Here is a 16,928-nt window from a genome sequence, read left to right as displayed (position 1 = left end):
GAAACCCACTACTACCGACCACGCAGTCTGATAGTTTATATATCAATGATGAAATATTAACATTGCAACACATGCCAATACGGCCTTTTTAGTTTGCTAAATTACAATTTTAAATTTCCCGGGAGTGTCGTCTTGAAAACATCGTGTAATGACGACGTGTACGCAAGACGTCACGGGTTTTAAGGAAATATGAGCACTGCACACACACACAGCTAAAAGTCGTCTGCTTTAACGGCATAATTACAGTATTTTGGACATCTGTGTTGCTGAATCTTTTGCAATTTGTTCAATCAATATTGGAGAAGTCACAGTAGAAAGATGGAGTTGGGAAGCTTTAGCCTTTAGCCACACAAACACACGGTGATTCCTTGTTTAAAATTCCTGGAGGTGAAACTTTCCTATGGATCGGACCAACATGGATCCCAACCAAATTTTTAACCAGCAGGTTTCGGTGAGAAAATTGTGCTTAAAAAGTCAGTTCTTACTGGAGAAAAGCTGAGCTTGTGCCGTCCATATCTGCCGTCGACTCCCCTGAGACACTGCGCGTCAAGGCACCCATCCGACTATCAGGTACTATTTAACTCACTAAAACACTAGCAACACAATAGAAAGATAAGGGATTTCCCATAATTATCCTAGTAAATGTCTCTAAAACATCGGAATCTGTCCCAATGCAATCGCGTTTTTTTCTTTTTTAACTTGTTTTTTTTTATCATTTTTTTTTCTAGTCCGTCGCCATCAATATCCTCAAACACCTCAAATTAATGGGGAAATTGTCGTTTTCTCGGTCCGATTAGCACTTTTTGTTGGAGGCTCCCATTTAAAACAATGTGAGGATGTGAGGAGCCATCAACATGTGACGTCATCGTCTGCAACTTCCAGTAAAGGCAGGGCTTTTCTCTCAGCACCGAAAGTTGCGAACTTTATCGTGGATGTTCTCTTCTAAATCCTCTCAGCAAAAATATGGCAATATTGCGAAATGATCAAGTATGACACATAGAATGGACCTGCTATCCCTGTTTGAATAAGAAAATCTCATTTCAGTAAGCCTTTAATAGTGGTACTCTAACTTTACCTTGGATCTCCTTCGATACCTAACAATGTCTGCTAGCTGCATTAGCCATACAATGTTTAATCCAGAGTTTATGTCTATAATGATCCCACAGTTGTCAGGGGAAATTCTCGGGATATTGCACAATGCACGTTTTCTCTCCTTATGAGCCTCTCCTGTAAGGTTTTCGTTTTCATGATGATTACAATTGTTATGACGGTTGCAATGATGATACTAACAATTATCGAGGTCACCTATTCAGCGTACTTATGGTCATTTTGGAGCAAATGTTACCCCGGATGCTGATTTCCTCCTTTACGATGGCCGTGTTGGAAGTGTAAATCACTCCCTATAGCCTGTAGCCACGGTCTAAAAAAAGGCTCTGAAATCAGTCTATGAAATCAATTTGCTGATGCTTACCAAAGCCGCCTGCTTTTAATTCACAGGGGAGTAAGATGGGCCTGGCCGTGAAACCTTCTTGCAGATCAGGCTTCTCCCAGAACTTCTACACGGTGCTAGTCCCCAGAGTTGTGCTGCACGGTCAGAACATCCTCAAAGGTAGGTGTGCTGTCTGGCCTGGATCTCATTTTGTCCACGACGGGTCCTGGCTTGATGTGCAGGGTGTGTGTGGTGTCCGTCAGCCCTGGGGATGGTCAGAGTGCATTCTGGTCTTGTGCTGTGCACGTTCGAACCGAACAATGTGGCTCGGAATTATTGGTCGTCATTGTGTATCTATTTGTCGCCAGGTGCACAATTTGAAGTGCTTGACTTCAGAAATACAACCCCTTTCCTCTTTTTGTTCTCTCAACGTGGACTCATTTGAACGGCTGGTTGCTTTCTCGCGATGTTAACACCTGGAAGAACAAAACATTGTTTATTGGGAGGTTTTGATTTCTTTCCCCTGCTGGTCTCGTTCTTTTTTTTTTTTTTTTGGGCAAAATGCAATTCTGTTTTTGTTCGCTCCATTTCTTTTGAGTGCAGCCAGTGTTCAGCATCTACTGTGAGCTTCGTTCCTGCCATGAGAAATTATGCTGCATTCCATTCTGCGTGTCTCCTCTAAGTGCTGCTGAATCAGTCTCAACCCAGGCTTAGTGTCTTGTTTTGCATAGCGGACGGATAAACAGAGTCTTTGCAAAAATCATATGTCTGAATCTCCAAAATGACAGAGTGATGAAACTATGAAACTATGGATGTCCCGATACAACTCTTTCACTTCCGATCCGTATATTGCAGCCTTGACAGTCCGATACGATATCAGCACAAATAATACGTACTTTTACTTATTTTGGAGTGTGGAATGTTAGAGAAGTCTCATTTCAGCTTGTTCTATTTGTGTGTGGCCATAGGCAGGAAGTACCGCATTTTTCGGAGTATAAGTCGCTCCAGAGTATAAGTCTCAGCTGCCGAAAATGCCTAATAAAGAAGGAAAAAAACATATATAAGTCGCATTTTTGGGGAAAATTTATTTGATAAAACCCAACACCAAGAATAGACATTTGAAAGACAATTTAAAATAAATAAAGAATAATGAACAACAGGCTGAATAAGTGTACGTTATATGACGCATAAATAACCAATTGAGAAGGTGCCTGGTATGTTAACGTAACATTAGGGGTGTAACAGTACGTGTATTTGTATTGAACCGTTTCGGTACGGGGCTTTCGGTTCGGTACGAGGGTGTATCGGACGAGTTTGTAAACTAAAGTCTTAGCAAGCTGCTCTGCAGCTGCCTCTGTCTGAGCAGTGAGCACCCAGTATTGTCCCGCCCACACAACCATCTGATTGGTTACATGGGGACGGCGTGGCGCAGTGGGAGAGTGGCCGTGCGCAACCCGAGGGTCACTGGTTCAAATCCCACCTAGAACCAACCTCGTCACATCCGTTGTGTCCTGAGCAAGACACTTCACCCTTGCTCCTGATGGGTGCTGGTTGGCGCCTTGCATGGCAGCTTCCTCCATCAGTTTGTGAATGTGTGTGTGAATGGCTAAATGTGGAAGTAGTGTCAAAGCGCTTTGAGTACCTTGAAGGTAGAAAAGCGCTATACAAGTACAACCCATTTATTTACATACAAAGCCAATCAACAGTGCGTAATCAGAGCGATGTAACAGCCAATCAGCAGGGCGTATTCAGAGAGCATGTTGTCAGTGCTCCGGCGTCGAGATGAGCAGATATGTGTTTAGCAGGTGAGCGGCGGACATCGTACTCTCCCCAAATGATAAAAAACACTTTCCAGTCACAACTATTACAAACATCACTATGAGCCCGTTGACCTTCTAGAAACTTAAACTGCAGCTCAGCTCGCTCATAGCTGAGATGAAGGCTAATTAGCTTTTAGCGTTACGTTAGCTCATTTTGCTGTGTGTGCATGTGCGTGTGTGTGCGTGTGTGTGTGTGTGCGTGCGTGTGTGTGCATGTGTGTGTGTAGATAATAAAAGTCAACTACAGGCTTCCCAAATGCTGTAATAAATTAAGCATGATGAGTTGACTTGAAACTGTTTAATGTTGCACTTTTTATATGCAGAAGAAAGGTTTTGTCATTTTATTTAATCAAAGCAACAACTTGAGGCAGTTTAATGTGGATTAACGTGGGCATAATTATTATAGTGTTCCCAATGTTAAAAGGATAAAGCTATTGTTTACAAATTTGGTAAATAAATAACCAAAAAATGTATATTTTGTTGTTTTCTTACTGTACCGAAAATGAACTGAACCGTGACCTATAAACCGAGGTATGTACCGAACCGAAATTTTTGTGTACCGTTACAGCCCTACGTAACATATTATGGTAAGAGTCATTCAAATAACTATAAAATATAGAACATGCTATACGTTTACCAAACAATCTGTCACTCCTAATCGCTAAATCCCATGAAATCTTATACGTCTAGTCTCTTACGTGAATGAGCTAAATAATATTATTTGATATTTTACGGTACTGTGCTAATAATGTCATACAAAAGTCGCTCCTGAGTATAAGTCGCACCCCCGGCCAAACTATGAAAAAAATTGCGACTTATAGTCCGAAAAATACGGTAGGTAAATGAGCCAGTTTTTGTTTTGCCTACAAAGTGGTAATACTGTAAGTATTGTTCTTATTACACATCAGTTTGTTAAGATCTGTACGCGGATTTTCTCATATTATTGTTGTTTCTGTTCCATTTTCATATGACTCTGCTGTTTAACATGCTTATTTCCTGTTTTTGTTCATTACCATGGTTACTCATCAGTTCACCTGCTACTCACGGCCCCGCACACCTGCTACGGATAATCACCGTGACTTCATAAGCCGTCCTCTTTTGTTTGTTCAGCCTGGGTTCATACTATTACGCCTGTGTGCCATCGTGGTACCGGGTTCGATTCCCTCGAGGATGCGTCAAAATTGAAAACAGCAAAGGTAAATTTTAACAGATTTATTCTACAAAAAAGATCTAAGAAACAAAACACTGGAGCTTACAAAAGGAAACCAAAGACGCTTGTATGAGAACTAGGTGATACAAAATGCAAACTAAACTGACCCGTAGGCACAAAAGAGAAAACAAAACATTCAGCATGAGAACTGGAATGAACAATGGCTAGCGTGAAAAGCTTAGCGAGAATATACATACATGAAAGTATGTATATTTGCGTGAAAAGCAAATTATGAACCCAGGCTGAACAAACAAAAGAGGACAGCTTATAAAGTGACGATGATTATCTGTAGCAGGTGTTCGAGACCGTGAGTAGCTGATGAGTAATCATGGTAATGAACAAAAACAGGAAATAAGCATGTTAAACAGCAGAGTCATATGAAAATGGAAGAGAAACAACAATAATATGAGAAAATCCGCGTACGGATCTTAACACAGTTGTTTGATTGTAACTTGCATTTTAGTTGTACTGTAGTTTGGATTGGGAAATGAGGAGTTGAAATTGCCTTGCAAAGTTATCAATGCTAATATGTAGCGTGTAAAGGGGGAATCCATTGTAAATTAGCATCGAGCTAGCAGATTTGTTTTAGTGCATTTCTGTCATGACCTGTCACTTCAAAACATGTCTTGTTAGACTTAGACAAACTTAATAGAAATTGTTCCACACAGTAGCTCAGTTACAAAGGATGGAAAGTGTAAGGATGGAAAGGATAATGGAAGTATAAAGTACACCAAAAATGTACCATAGTAGCAATATTAAAGGGGAACATTATCACCAGACCTATGTAAGCGTCAATATATACCTTGATGTTGCAGAAAATAGACCATGTTTTTTTTAACCGTTTTCTGAACTCTAAAAGGGTATATTTGCCGATTTAAACGCCTTTCAATTGTTCGCTGTCGGAGCGATGACCTTTCACCCGTGACGTTACAACGGGAAGCAATCCGCCATTTTCTCAAACACATTACACACGGCAAGTCAAATCAGCCCATTGTTTTCATTTTTTTTGACTGTTTTCTGTACCTTGGAGACATCATGGCTTGTCGGTGTGTTGTCGGAGGGTGTAACAACACGATCAGGGACGTGGAGTGTGTATCGATTAGCACGGCATGCTAATTGATGCTAACATGCTATTTAGGTTAGCTGTATGTACATATTGCATCGTTATGCCTTATTTGTAGCTATATTTGCATCCAGCCTTTCCCTCCACCCACATTTAATGCCAAACAAACACTTACCAATCGACGGATTTAAGTTGCTCCAGTCGTCAGAAGATGCAATCGTTGGTTAGAAGGCGATCGCCAAATAGCTTCAATAGCTATAGCTATACCTATAGGTATTGAGCGAATAGCTTCAATAACTATTCGCTCAATAGCTTCAGTTTCTTCTTCAATTTCGTTTTCGCTATCTGCCTCCACACTCCAACCATCCGTTTCAATACATGCGTAATCCGTTGAATCGCTTAAGCCGCTGAAATCCGAGTCTGAATCCGAGCTAATGACGCTATATATTTCTGTTCTATCCGCCATGTTTGTTTGTATTGGCGTCACGCAGTGACGTCACAGGAAAATGGACGGGTGGATTTACAGATAGCGAAAATCAGGCACTTTACAGCCTTTTTTCGGAATATTCCATGACGAGTATAATTTGGAAAAAAACTTCAAAAATAAGCCACTGGGAACTGATTTTTATTGGTTTTAACCCTTCTGAAATTGTGATAATGTTCCCCTTTAAATATAATTTTGCCACACCTAGTTTGTGTGTGTCAATCATTGTTTTTTTAACTTTAACTTTAATAACATATATGTAATATTTACATAATACATGTTCAGTATATAATATATACTGATATATTATTTGATTATATTATATTTTTATATAATATTTACCAGTGTTTTCAACATTTTCAGAGCAAAGGCACATTTTTTTAATTGAAAAAAATCCCGAGGCACACCAGTAACAGAACACAATGAAACTCAGCAGCTGATATTGACGGTAAAAAGTCGTTCTCGCATTTGTTGGATATGAATTCAAACCATAACCAACCATGCATCGCTATAGCTCTTGTATCAAAATAGGTGTACTGTCACCACCTGTCACATCATGCTGTGCTTATTTTGAGTTTTTTAGTGTTTTCCGGTGTGTAGTAATTTAGTTTTTGTCTTGCGCTCTTACTTTGGTTTGGTTTTTTCACCATCTACCAATGATTAGCAATTATTGTTCTCACATGCTGCTAATAACTAATCACAGGACTTCTTACACCTGTCTTACCCCGCCAGGTCTTGGGGGATCAATGCCAGCTACGTTCGGTGCAATCTATGCTTCTGCCAGTTTATCATGGTAGCCTCATGCTACAACCATGGTTCATGTTATTTTGCTATGCCAAGTTTGCTTTGCGCTTCTTGTGCGCTTCCGGCAGCATGAGCATTTTTGTATTGTGCCTCATCTAAGAAGTAAAAGGACCACAACTCAACAATGTCTTTAATGTTGGAACGTCTCAGTGAAGTTGTTTTGTACCTCTTGAAAGTTATATTGACATACTTTATTTCTGTGTTTAGTTTTACAATGTTTGAAAGTAAAGAGTCCTAAAAGGCTATCAAATGGATAAAAGTTGTTATCTGACATACAAGGGGACTTTAGTAGGAGAACAGACTGCTTGTTGGAGTTTTTCTATAGGACATTTTAGATGTTGGCCCATATAATGCAATACCGTACCTGTTTTTCGTTTTTGAGCTGATATCCAATTGGATATTGGACATCGGATATCCAATGTCCCGATCCAACATTGGATCGGGACATTTCTCGATAAAACTAGCGAAAAAGGACAAAACAGGAACAGAATGAGGAGCAGGTATTAAAATATTAAGTCTATACAGTGTTAGTTTAATGTCTGGTTGGCCTGGCGACGCATTCCAAGGATGCGTCGGCAAGAACTCAGCAAAAGGTAAGAAATAAAGGATTTATTAAAGTAGTAAAACAGGCTAGAGCAAAAACACCGGTGCTAATAGAAAAAGGTAAACAAATGGCGCTAGCATGGAGGCTACGAATAATAACCGGAAAAACACTAAACTTGGCACGAAGGCACACAAAAGGGAAAACAAAACATTTTGCATGAGAGCTAAGAACAAGCAATAAACGTAGCATGAAAGCCAGCGAGTAATAATGAAAAATAGCAGTTGTCACGTGTTGCATATAAGCAAATTAGGAACCCAGAGTGAAGAACGAAAAGGGGCGAGCTTAAATAAGGGAGGTGATTACAAGAAACAGGTGTGCGTGGATAGCAAGGGGCAGGTGGACTAATGAGCTACCATGGTGACAGACTAAACAGGAAATAAGGACGTCAAACAACAGAGTGATACCAAAAAGGAACAATAAACAAGAACATGTAAAGATCCGAACAGCGGATCGCAACAGTTAGATACATAGATAGATAGTACTTTATTGATTTGTTCAGGAGAGTTCCCTCTGGGTAATTAAAATTCCAGCAGCAGTGTACAGAACTGAGATTGAATTTAAAAAGTAAATAATGGTACCTCTCTTTAAGAGTATATTTGGGTCCCAAAATACTGTATCTTAAATCAACGTTCCCCATTGAAATAATTTGAAATGATTTTGTTCTAAGACGCCCAAAAACACAACAGTTTTAACATGTAACATGCTATTGAATATGAAAAATAAACGTATAGATAACACGTGTAAAGGGTATATAGCAAATATAGTATAAAATAAAGAACATATCAAAAATATAATAGAATACCAACAGCTACTGTAATTTTATGAAATAATGTAATAGTAATGTACGGTGGAACTTTATCTACAAACCCAATTGGTTCTTCAACATGGTTTGCCAACCGAAACGTTGGTATATTGAAGCAGTTTCCCATAAAAATCAATGTAAACATGAATAATTAGTTCAAGCCTCGACAAAAGTCCATATTTCAGTAAAACACTGTATATTTTTGATATATCTGTATACATATGTGTATATTTGTATATATGTGTATATATCTGTATATATGTGTGTGTTCGTGTATATATACATATATATATACATACAGATACATATGTATGTATATATACATATGTATATGTGTGTGTGTTCGTGTATATATATACATATATATAAATATATATATATATATACATATATATGTAAATATACATATATATATATATATATATATATATATATATATATATATATATAGTCTTTGTGTTTTTCCTGACCTAAAGTACTGTATATATTCCGCTCTACCCCGGTATTGAACACTGTATAATGGATAAACCACAGTAACCTTGACTGTATATAGATATCTATACATATATATGTATGTTATATGCATATATATATACATGTATATAATTATTTATATTGGTCTGATTTTACGGGGTTAACTGTCATGTTCTCTACACCAACGAGCAGTAGGGAGGCTCAGAACCCAAACCCGCGACCCAATTAACAGAAAGACAGCTCGTATCCCAAGGAACTTGTGAGCTGGGGCCCTCACAAGCCGAGGTAACGCTGTATTGACTTTGATCGGACAATTTTGGTTTTAGTGATGTTAGGTTGCATCCCATGTTGTTGTATTATAATAGCAGTGCAGAGTCTCAACATTTCCATTACGTTGCAACTCAACGCCAAAAAAACGGAAATGCTGATTATAGGTCCTGCTAGACACCGACCTCTATTTAATAATACAACTCTAACATTTGACAACCAAACAATTAAACAAGGTGACACGGTAAAGAATCTGAGTATTATCTTCGACCCAACTCTCTCCTTTGAGGCACACATTAAAAGCGTTACTAAAACGGCCTTCTTTCATCTCCGTAATATCGCAAAAATTCGCTCCATTCTGTCCACTAAAGACGCTGAGATCATTATCCATGCGTTTGTTACGTCTCGCCTCGACTACTGTAACGTATTATTTTCGGGTCTCCCCATGTCTAGCATTAAAAGATTACAGTTGGTACAAAATGCGGCTGCTAGACTTTTGACAAGAACAAGAAAGTTTGATCACATTACGCCTGTACTGGCTCACCTGCACTGGCTTCCTGTGCACTTAAGATGTGACTTTAAGGTTTTACTACTTACGTATAAAATACTACACGGTCTAGCTCCATCCTATCTTGCCGATTGTATTGTACCATATGTCCCGGCAAGAAATCTGCGTTCAAAGGACTCCGGCTTGTTAGTGATTCCCAAAGCCCAAAAAAAGTCTGCGGGCTATAGAGCGTTTTCCGTTCGGGCTCCAGTACTCTGGAATGCCCTCCCGGTAACAGTTCGAGATGCCACCTCAGTAGAAGCATTTAAGTCTCACCTTAAAACTCATTTGTATACTCTAGCCTTTAAATAGACTCCCTTTTTAGACCAGTTGATCTGCCGTTTCTTTTCTTTTTCTTCTATGTCCCACTCTCCCTTGTGGAGGGGGTCCGGTCCGATCCGGTGGCCATGTACTGCTTGCCTGTGTATCGGCTGGGGAGATCTCTGCGATGCTGATCCGCCTCCGCTTGGGATGGTTTCCTGCTGGCTCTGCTGTGAACGGGACTCTCGCTGCTGTGTTGGATCCGCTTTGGACTGGACTCTCGCGACTGTGTTGGATCCATTGTGGATTGAACTTTCACAGTATCATGTTAGACCCGCTCGACATCCATTGCTTTCCTCCTCTCCAAGGTTCTCATAGTCATCATTGTCACCGACGTCCCACTGGGTCATTATTGTCACCGATGTCCCACTGGGTGTGAGTTTTCCTTGCCCTTTTGTGGGCCTACCGAGGATGTCGTGGTGGTTTGTGCAGCCCTTTGAGACACTAGTGATTTAGGGCTATATAAGTAAACATTGATTGATTGATTGGTTATCCTCTTGTCGTCCAATATTTAGCTATTGTTGAGTAAAACTACATATACTGTGAAAATATGGCATTTTCATTGCATTGCCGTTTGAACAGTTTGCGGCTCCCGGGAAAACAACTGAATTATTCTTCAGTTGATTTTGTTACTTTGGAGGCAGAGGAGGATTGCACCACTGGTCAGTTGGGAGCAAGTTAGCCTGAAGGTCCTCCAGTCTCAAAAGTTTCTGCCTGTTCGGAATCGGGCCGAGGTGTACTTTTTGACCCAAACGATGCTGACCAGATAGAACACATCCACCGCAGTGATGATGTGTCTTGATTTCACACATGCAGCTATTGCCTGTCACACTCAACGTCAAGTTATAACGTTGCAGGGAAGCTCAAATACAGCAAGGTGATACATCAGCGCCTACTTTTTTAAATCCGGGAACCATAAAGTTCTCCCAATCGGCCACTCAAAAGCGTTGCGCCGCATCAGCTCTTGTGCAATGATTAATGTGCAATCGCGTAATGTTCTTTTTCAGAAGGCCCGTATTCTATATAGCGAGACACTAAACGAGAGGAATCCTTTTTTTTAATAGTAACACCACAACATTGTTTGTATAACCTGAAACTGTCAGGATCCTAGCAAAGGAATGGGTCAGGGATGATATAACGGAGGGTCCGGGTTGTGACGCAAAGCTGGGGAGTGGGGGCTGCCCGGCCACTGGGAAGCCGTGGCTGTTGTCTCCCTGGAGAGTATGACAGTGAGCGATGGGGGAAGGACCAAAGAACTGTGGCCCAGCAGACTCGGTGTGAACCAAGCTTGTGTTTTTTCGTTGCATTCCGCCTGAAGCTGAGGTAAAATGGGAGTTGTTCTGTTTTCACGTGTGGATGGTGTTTACAGTATGTGATTGCATCGTGTTTTAGGTTACCACTAATTGACCCTATTCTCCATTAATCAGGTCTGGTCTGTGATTAAACACAACATTGTGAAATTGCGTATTTACTTTCGTTTTCATTTCAGTTCTTATACAGCAGGGGTGTCAAACTCAAATACAGAATGGGCCAAAATTCAAAACTGAACAAAGCCGCGGGCCAAGGTTGAACAAATTAACCTTTTAATAGGGACCCAAAGCAGTTTCGCATTGAATATTAAACAAGCAAGGCTTATATAACTTTATAGTGACGTACAAAATCGAGTTTCAAATTATGATAATTATTAAAAAAAGCAATAGCATATCAAATAAAATTAAAATTAAAATTGGGAGAGCGGGGTTTGGTGGTAGCAGGGGTGTATATTGTAGCGTCCCGGAAGAGTTAGTGCTGCAAGATATTCTGGGTATTTCTTCTGTTGAGTTTATGTTGTGCTACCGTGCGGATGTTCTCCCGAAATGTGTTTGTCATTCTTGTTTGGTGTGGCTTCACAGTGTGGCGCATATTTGTAAAAGTGTTAGTAAAGTGAAGTGAATTATTTTTATATAGCGCTTTTCTCTAGTGACCCAAAGCGCTTTACAATATCTAAGCTACATTTAAACCAGTGTGGGTGGCACTGGGAGCAGGTGGGTAAAGTGTCCCGCCCAAGGACACAACGGCAGTGACTAGGATGGCGGAAGCGGGAATCGAACCTGCAACCTTCAAGTTGCCGGCACGGCCACTCTACCAACCGAGCTATGCCGCCTGTTAAAGTTGTTTATACGGCCACCCTCAGTGTGACCCTTATGGCTGGTGATCAATTATGCCTTGCATTCACTTGTGTGTGTTAAAGCCGCATATATTCTGTGACTGGGCCGGCACGTTGTTTGTATGGCGTAAAAGCGGACGTGTCGACAGGCTGTAGAGGACGCTAAAGGCAGTGCCTTCAAGGCACGCCCCCAATATTGTTGGCCGGGTGGAAATCGGGAGAAATTCGGAGTCTCCCGGGAAAATCGTGAGGGTTGGCAAGTATGTGTATCAGCGGTGAATGCAGTGTTACAGAGGCATCGACCCTGTTTAATACCGGCGGGCCAGCTCTAATCTTAATTTGATATTAACTCAAGGGCCAAATGAAAGTACACGGCGGGCCAGTTTGACACCCATGTTATACAGGGTTCGTACAGGTGCTTAAAAACCTTGAAAATGCTTGGATTTTAATGTTGTGTTTTTAAGGTTTGAAAAATGCTTGAATTGTGGGTGAATTGATTGATTGATTGAGAGTTTTAATCGTAGATTGCACAGTACAGTACATATTCCGTACAATTGACCACTAAATGGTAACATCCGAATAAGTTTTTCAACTTGTTTAAGTCGGGTTCCAAGTGCTTTTTAAATGCTTGGAAATGTTCATCATATTTCTCAGCAGTCTGACTCAGTAGGCTAATTATAAAATGAAAAAAAAAAACAAGTTTCCTTAAAGGCCTACTGAAACCCACTACTACCGACCACACAGTCTGATAGTTTATATATCAATGATGAAATATTAACATTGCAACACATGCCAATACGGATTTTTTAGTTTACTAAATTACAATTTTAAATTTCCCGGGAGTTTCGTCTTGGAAACCTTGTGTAATGATGACATATACTTAGGACGTCACTCGTTTTTAGGAAGTATGAGCGCTACGCACACACACAGCTAAAAGTCGTCTGCTTTAACGGCATAGTTATACAGTATTTTGGAGATCTGTGTTGCTGAATCTTTTGCAATTTGTTCAATTAATATTGCAGAAGTCATAGTACAAAAGATGGAGTTGGGAAGCTTTAGCCTTTAGCCACACAAACACATGGTGATTCCTTGTTTAGAATTCCCGGAGCTGAAACTTTACTATGGATCAGAGCGCGGTCAAGCAGACATGGATATCAACCGAATGTCAACCAGCAGGTTTCGGCGAGAAAATTGTCGTTAAAAAGTCGCCACTTACCTGATATCAGCTGAGCTTGTGTCGTCCGTACAGCTGCCGTCTACACCCGTGAGACATGGCGTCAATACACCCGTGGACGAACCCCTCCGACTATCAGGTAACATTAAACTCACTAAAACACTAGCAACACAATAGAAAGATAAGGGATTTTCCAGAATTATGTTAGTAAATGTGTCTAAAAACATCGGAATACGTACCAATCCTATCGCGTTTTTTTTTTGTTTTTTTTCCTAGTCTGTCGTTAACAATATCCTCAAACATGAATCTTTCATCCTCGCTCAAATTAATGGGGAAATTGTCGTTTTCTCGGTCCGAATAACTGTTTTTGTCGGAGGCTCCCATTAAAATCAATGTGAATAAGTCTGCGACGTCCGGTAAAGGCGAGGCTTTTTCAGGAAGTACAAAAAGTGGCGAACTTTATCGTCGATTTTCTCTACTAAATCCTTTCAGCAAAAATATGGCAATATCGCGAAATGATCAAGTATAACACATAGAATGGACCTGCTATCCCCGTTTAAATAAGAACATCTCATTTCAGTCAAGCCTATAAAAATTAAAGCTACACGCTTGATCTGTTGGCTTTGCACCAGCCCTTACATTAGGTTGTTGTCCAAAAGGACAGTGGTGCATCGGCCCATCATGCCGGGAGGTTGTCGTTTTATTGAACATGATGTACGCATGAATTATGATACGAACAAACAAGTAAACAACCATAATTAATGTTATTTCTTGTACGGAATGATGTATACATGAAGGATGATGACACAAACAAAAAAGTAAACAACGTTTGCAAACACCAATGACATTGAATAGTCTGCAGAAATACTGCTTCATTTTCTATGCCCCATTCAGAGAATGATAACTGCTGGTTCAATGTTAGGTTTAGGTTTCAGCAGATTTTCTGTATTTTTCCTACAGAAAGCAATTGGTGACCTCAAACAACAAGGCTATGGATTGATTCACACTGTTTTTTCCTTTTGAAAGGTACTGGAAACACTGGAAAATTGATCTTGAAAGTCCTTAAAAAGGGTTTGAATTCGGCCATGGAAAAGGTGTACAAAGCCTGCTATACTAAAACATTGTTTCAGGGCTGCAGCTTTGCATTATTTCAATACTCGGGTAATCCATCAAATAATTTGTTTAATTATTCCAGTAATCACATAAAACACATTTTATAGCATCCATGTGTGTTTTAAGAAAAAACAAGTGAAATAGTGTAAACAACAACATTTCTGCTTGCATTAACCCAGGGATCAACAACCCAAAACGTTGAAAGAGCCGTATTGGACCAAAAATACAAAAAACTAATCCGAAAAAATGAAAAGCCGTATATAAGTCTCATAAGGAACACAACACATGACTTAAGTGTCTATATTAGCTATTTAATCCTACTATCAAAATGACTTATATATCACAGGCTTAAGCAAATCTTTGTTGACATAAATCTTGCTAATGTTTGCTGTGGTCTGGAACAACATGGCACGCAAACAACAATCTGAAATGCAGCCAATATTACATACAGATAATGTGTCATGAGACATCCACCCATCCATTTTCTACCGCTTATTCCCCTTTGGGGGTCGCGGGGGGGTGCTGGTGCCTAGCTCAGCTACAATCGGGCGGAAGGCAGGATACACCCTGCACAAGTCGCCACCTCTTCGCAGGGCCAACACAGAGAGACAGACAACATTCACACTCACATTCACACACTAGGGCCAATTTAGTGCTGCCAATCAACCTATCCCCAGGTGCATGTCTTTGGAGGTGGGAGGAAGCCGGAGTACCCGGAGGGAACCCACGCAGTCACAGGGCGGACATGCAAACTCCACACAGAAAGATCCCGAGCCTGGGATTGAACCCAGGACTGCAGGACCTTCGTATTGTGAGGCAGACACACTAACCCCTCTTCCACCGTGAAGCCCCCTGTCATGAGACATGCAAAACTAAATTATATACAAAGAGGATAAAAGTAAAGGATATTAAATAAGGTCAAAAAAACATACAAATAAGACATAATGATGCAATATGTACAAACAGCTAGCCTAAATAGCATGTTAGCATTGATTAACTTGCAGTCATGCACGGACCAAATAAGCCTGATCAGCACTCTAACAAGTCAAGAATATCAACAAATGCACAGTATAAAATGTTTGATGGACAAAATGAGACAAAGGAGTGGAAGCTTTCACATGTAAACAAACTGTTGATAGATGATGACAGTATGTTATTTATCTAATTTGATCACTTTCCTCAATGGATGTACTCTCACCACGTGGTTTATTTTGTACATATGTAGCATCATCTACAAGGATACAAATAATTGCTATTGCGACATCCTGTGGACACATTTAGAACAGCAATAATTTTTAAACCAAGCAAACTCATAAAACCTGTTGGCGGGCGTGATTCGGCTGTCGGGCCGTACGTTTGACACCCCTGGCATAGAGTGTTTATGCAACGGGCTGATCCTTGAGTGTCATAATCGCTTTAATCAGTGTTATGTGTTTTGTTGCCTCTTGAAGATCTTAACCTGTGTCTGGCATGTCTGCCAACTGAGAAAGTGGAGGAGCCTACATTTGCTACACAAGATTGGGTGTTCCATATTTGAGATTTGTAAATCCGACTCTGCAATGTAAAAGTACCTGCGCTCACACCGAGTTGTTCGGAATAAATCATGCTGTGCAGTGATGGAGACGTTTGTCTGAGAGCTGAGGCAGGAACGGAGCGGGAGGCTGTGGCCGACTGGCAAGATTGGAGTTAGGTTGCAGTCGCGGTTCGTGCAGATTCCCGCTGAGGGGAGATAAGCCATGAAAAGAAATATTCCAGTGATTGTGCATCACTGTGTAAACCATCACCTCGCTCCAAGAGCCAGGACAGACACCTTATCGCTCTCTCTTTCCCTTACCCTCTCTCCCTATCGCTCTCTCCCTCTCACACACACACACACACACACACATGCACACACACACATTCTATAGAACTTATGTCAAGAACGACTGCAGTGAGGTGTTGCACGTTATAGAACACTGTCATATAGACCTTCGTCTAACACACTTTATACATGTTGCCAGGATTTGGTCATTAAATGACAACCTTTGATGTTTCTAAGTTTTCATTTCAGTATTATGTCTCAAAAACAACAAATCAGGATTCCAATAAAACAGCATCTCTACTATAATATTGTCGTCTGAAATAAAAAAATTAAAAAAAGTAATATTAAAATAAAATTCAAAAAAGAAATAAAAGTGTGTCCGAAAAGGTGCTGGGAGAGGTAAAAGCTTATCAGTTATTTCCCTATTATTTAGATAATGTGATTTCTAATCAACGATAAAATACATACTCACCCTATACATAACACTGTTCAGTATATATTATATATTATTATTATATTATTGGTTAATATTTTTTGTTTTTGTTTGTTTTACTTTTGTAGCTGTATTTAGATCTGCTTTAATGTTGTTAGATTTCAGAGGGAGTGTAGACGGCACAGACCACAAGGGGGCATAGTTGCTCTATCATTTATTATATATAAACAAGATGATATATATAATAATGAAACAATACTATTAATAAACTAGAGAATATTGTGTGTCAAAATCAAAGAGAGTCTATGGTGTGTGACTATGTGTAGGAATTAACTGTTGACTGTTACCATGAGTGTTGAACGAGAGGCGGAAGATCAGGAAGGACAAGGCAGAGCCGGAGGTTCGTGAGCCGGCAAGAAATCAGGGGCTAGTGTGG

At 40.1% G+C, this 16,928-nt stretch overlaps 1 protein-coding gene across 1 annotated transcript in view; it reads left to right on the top strand.

The window, feature by feature from the left end:
• The window catches only part of cdh4 (cadherin 4, type 1, R-cadherin (retinal)), a 706,961-nt gene that overhangs the window by 3,764 nt on the left and 686,269 nt on the right, over nucleotides 1–16,928 (top strand). The window contains exon 2 of the mRNA XM_061874925.1: nucleotides 1,498–1,609. Within this exon, the coding sequence (XP_061730909.1) occupies nucleotides 1,498–1,609 (112 nt within the window). The remainder of the gene's footprint in view (nucleotides 1–1,497; nucleotides 1,610–16,928) is intronic.

This window comes from Nerophis ophidion, linkage group LG16 (assembly GCF_033978795.1).
Source record: "Nerophis ophidion isolate RoL-2023_Sa linkage group LG16, RoL_Noph_v1.0, whole genome shotgun sequence".
Lineage (NCBI taxonomy): Eukaryota > Metazoa > Chordata > Actinopteri > Syngnathiformes > Syngnathidae > Nerophis > Nerophis ophidion.
The sequence above is the reverse complement of the archived record's forward strand: the minus strand, read 5'-3'. Positions and strand labels throughout refer to the sequence as shown.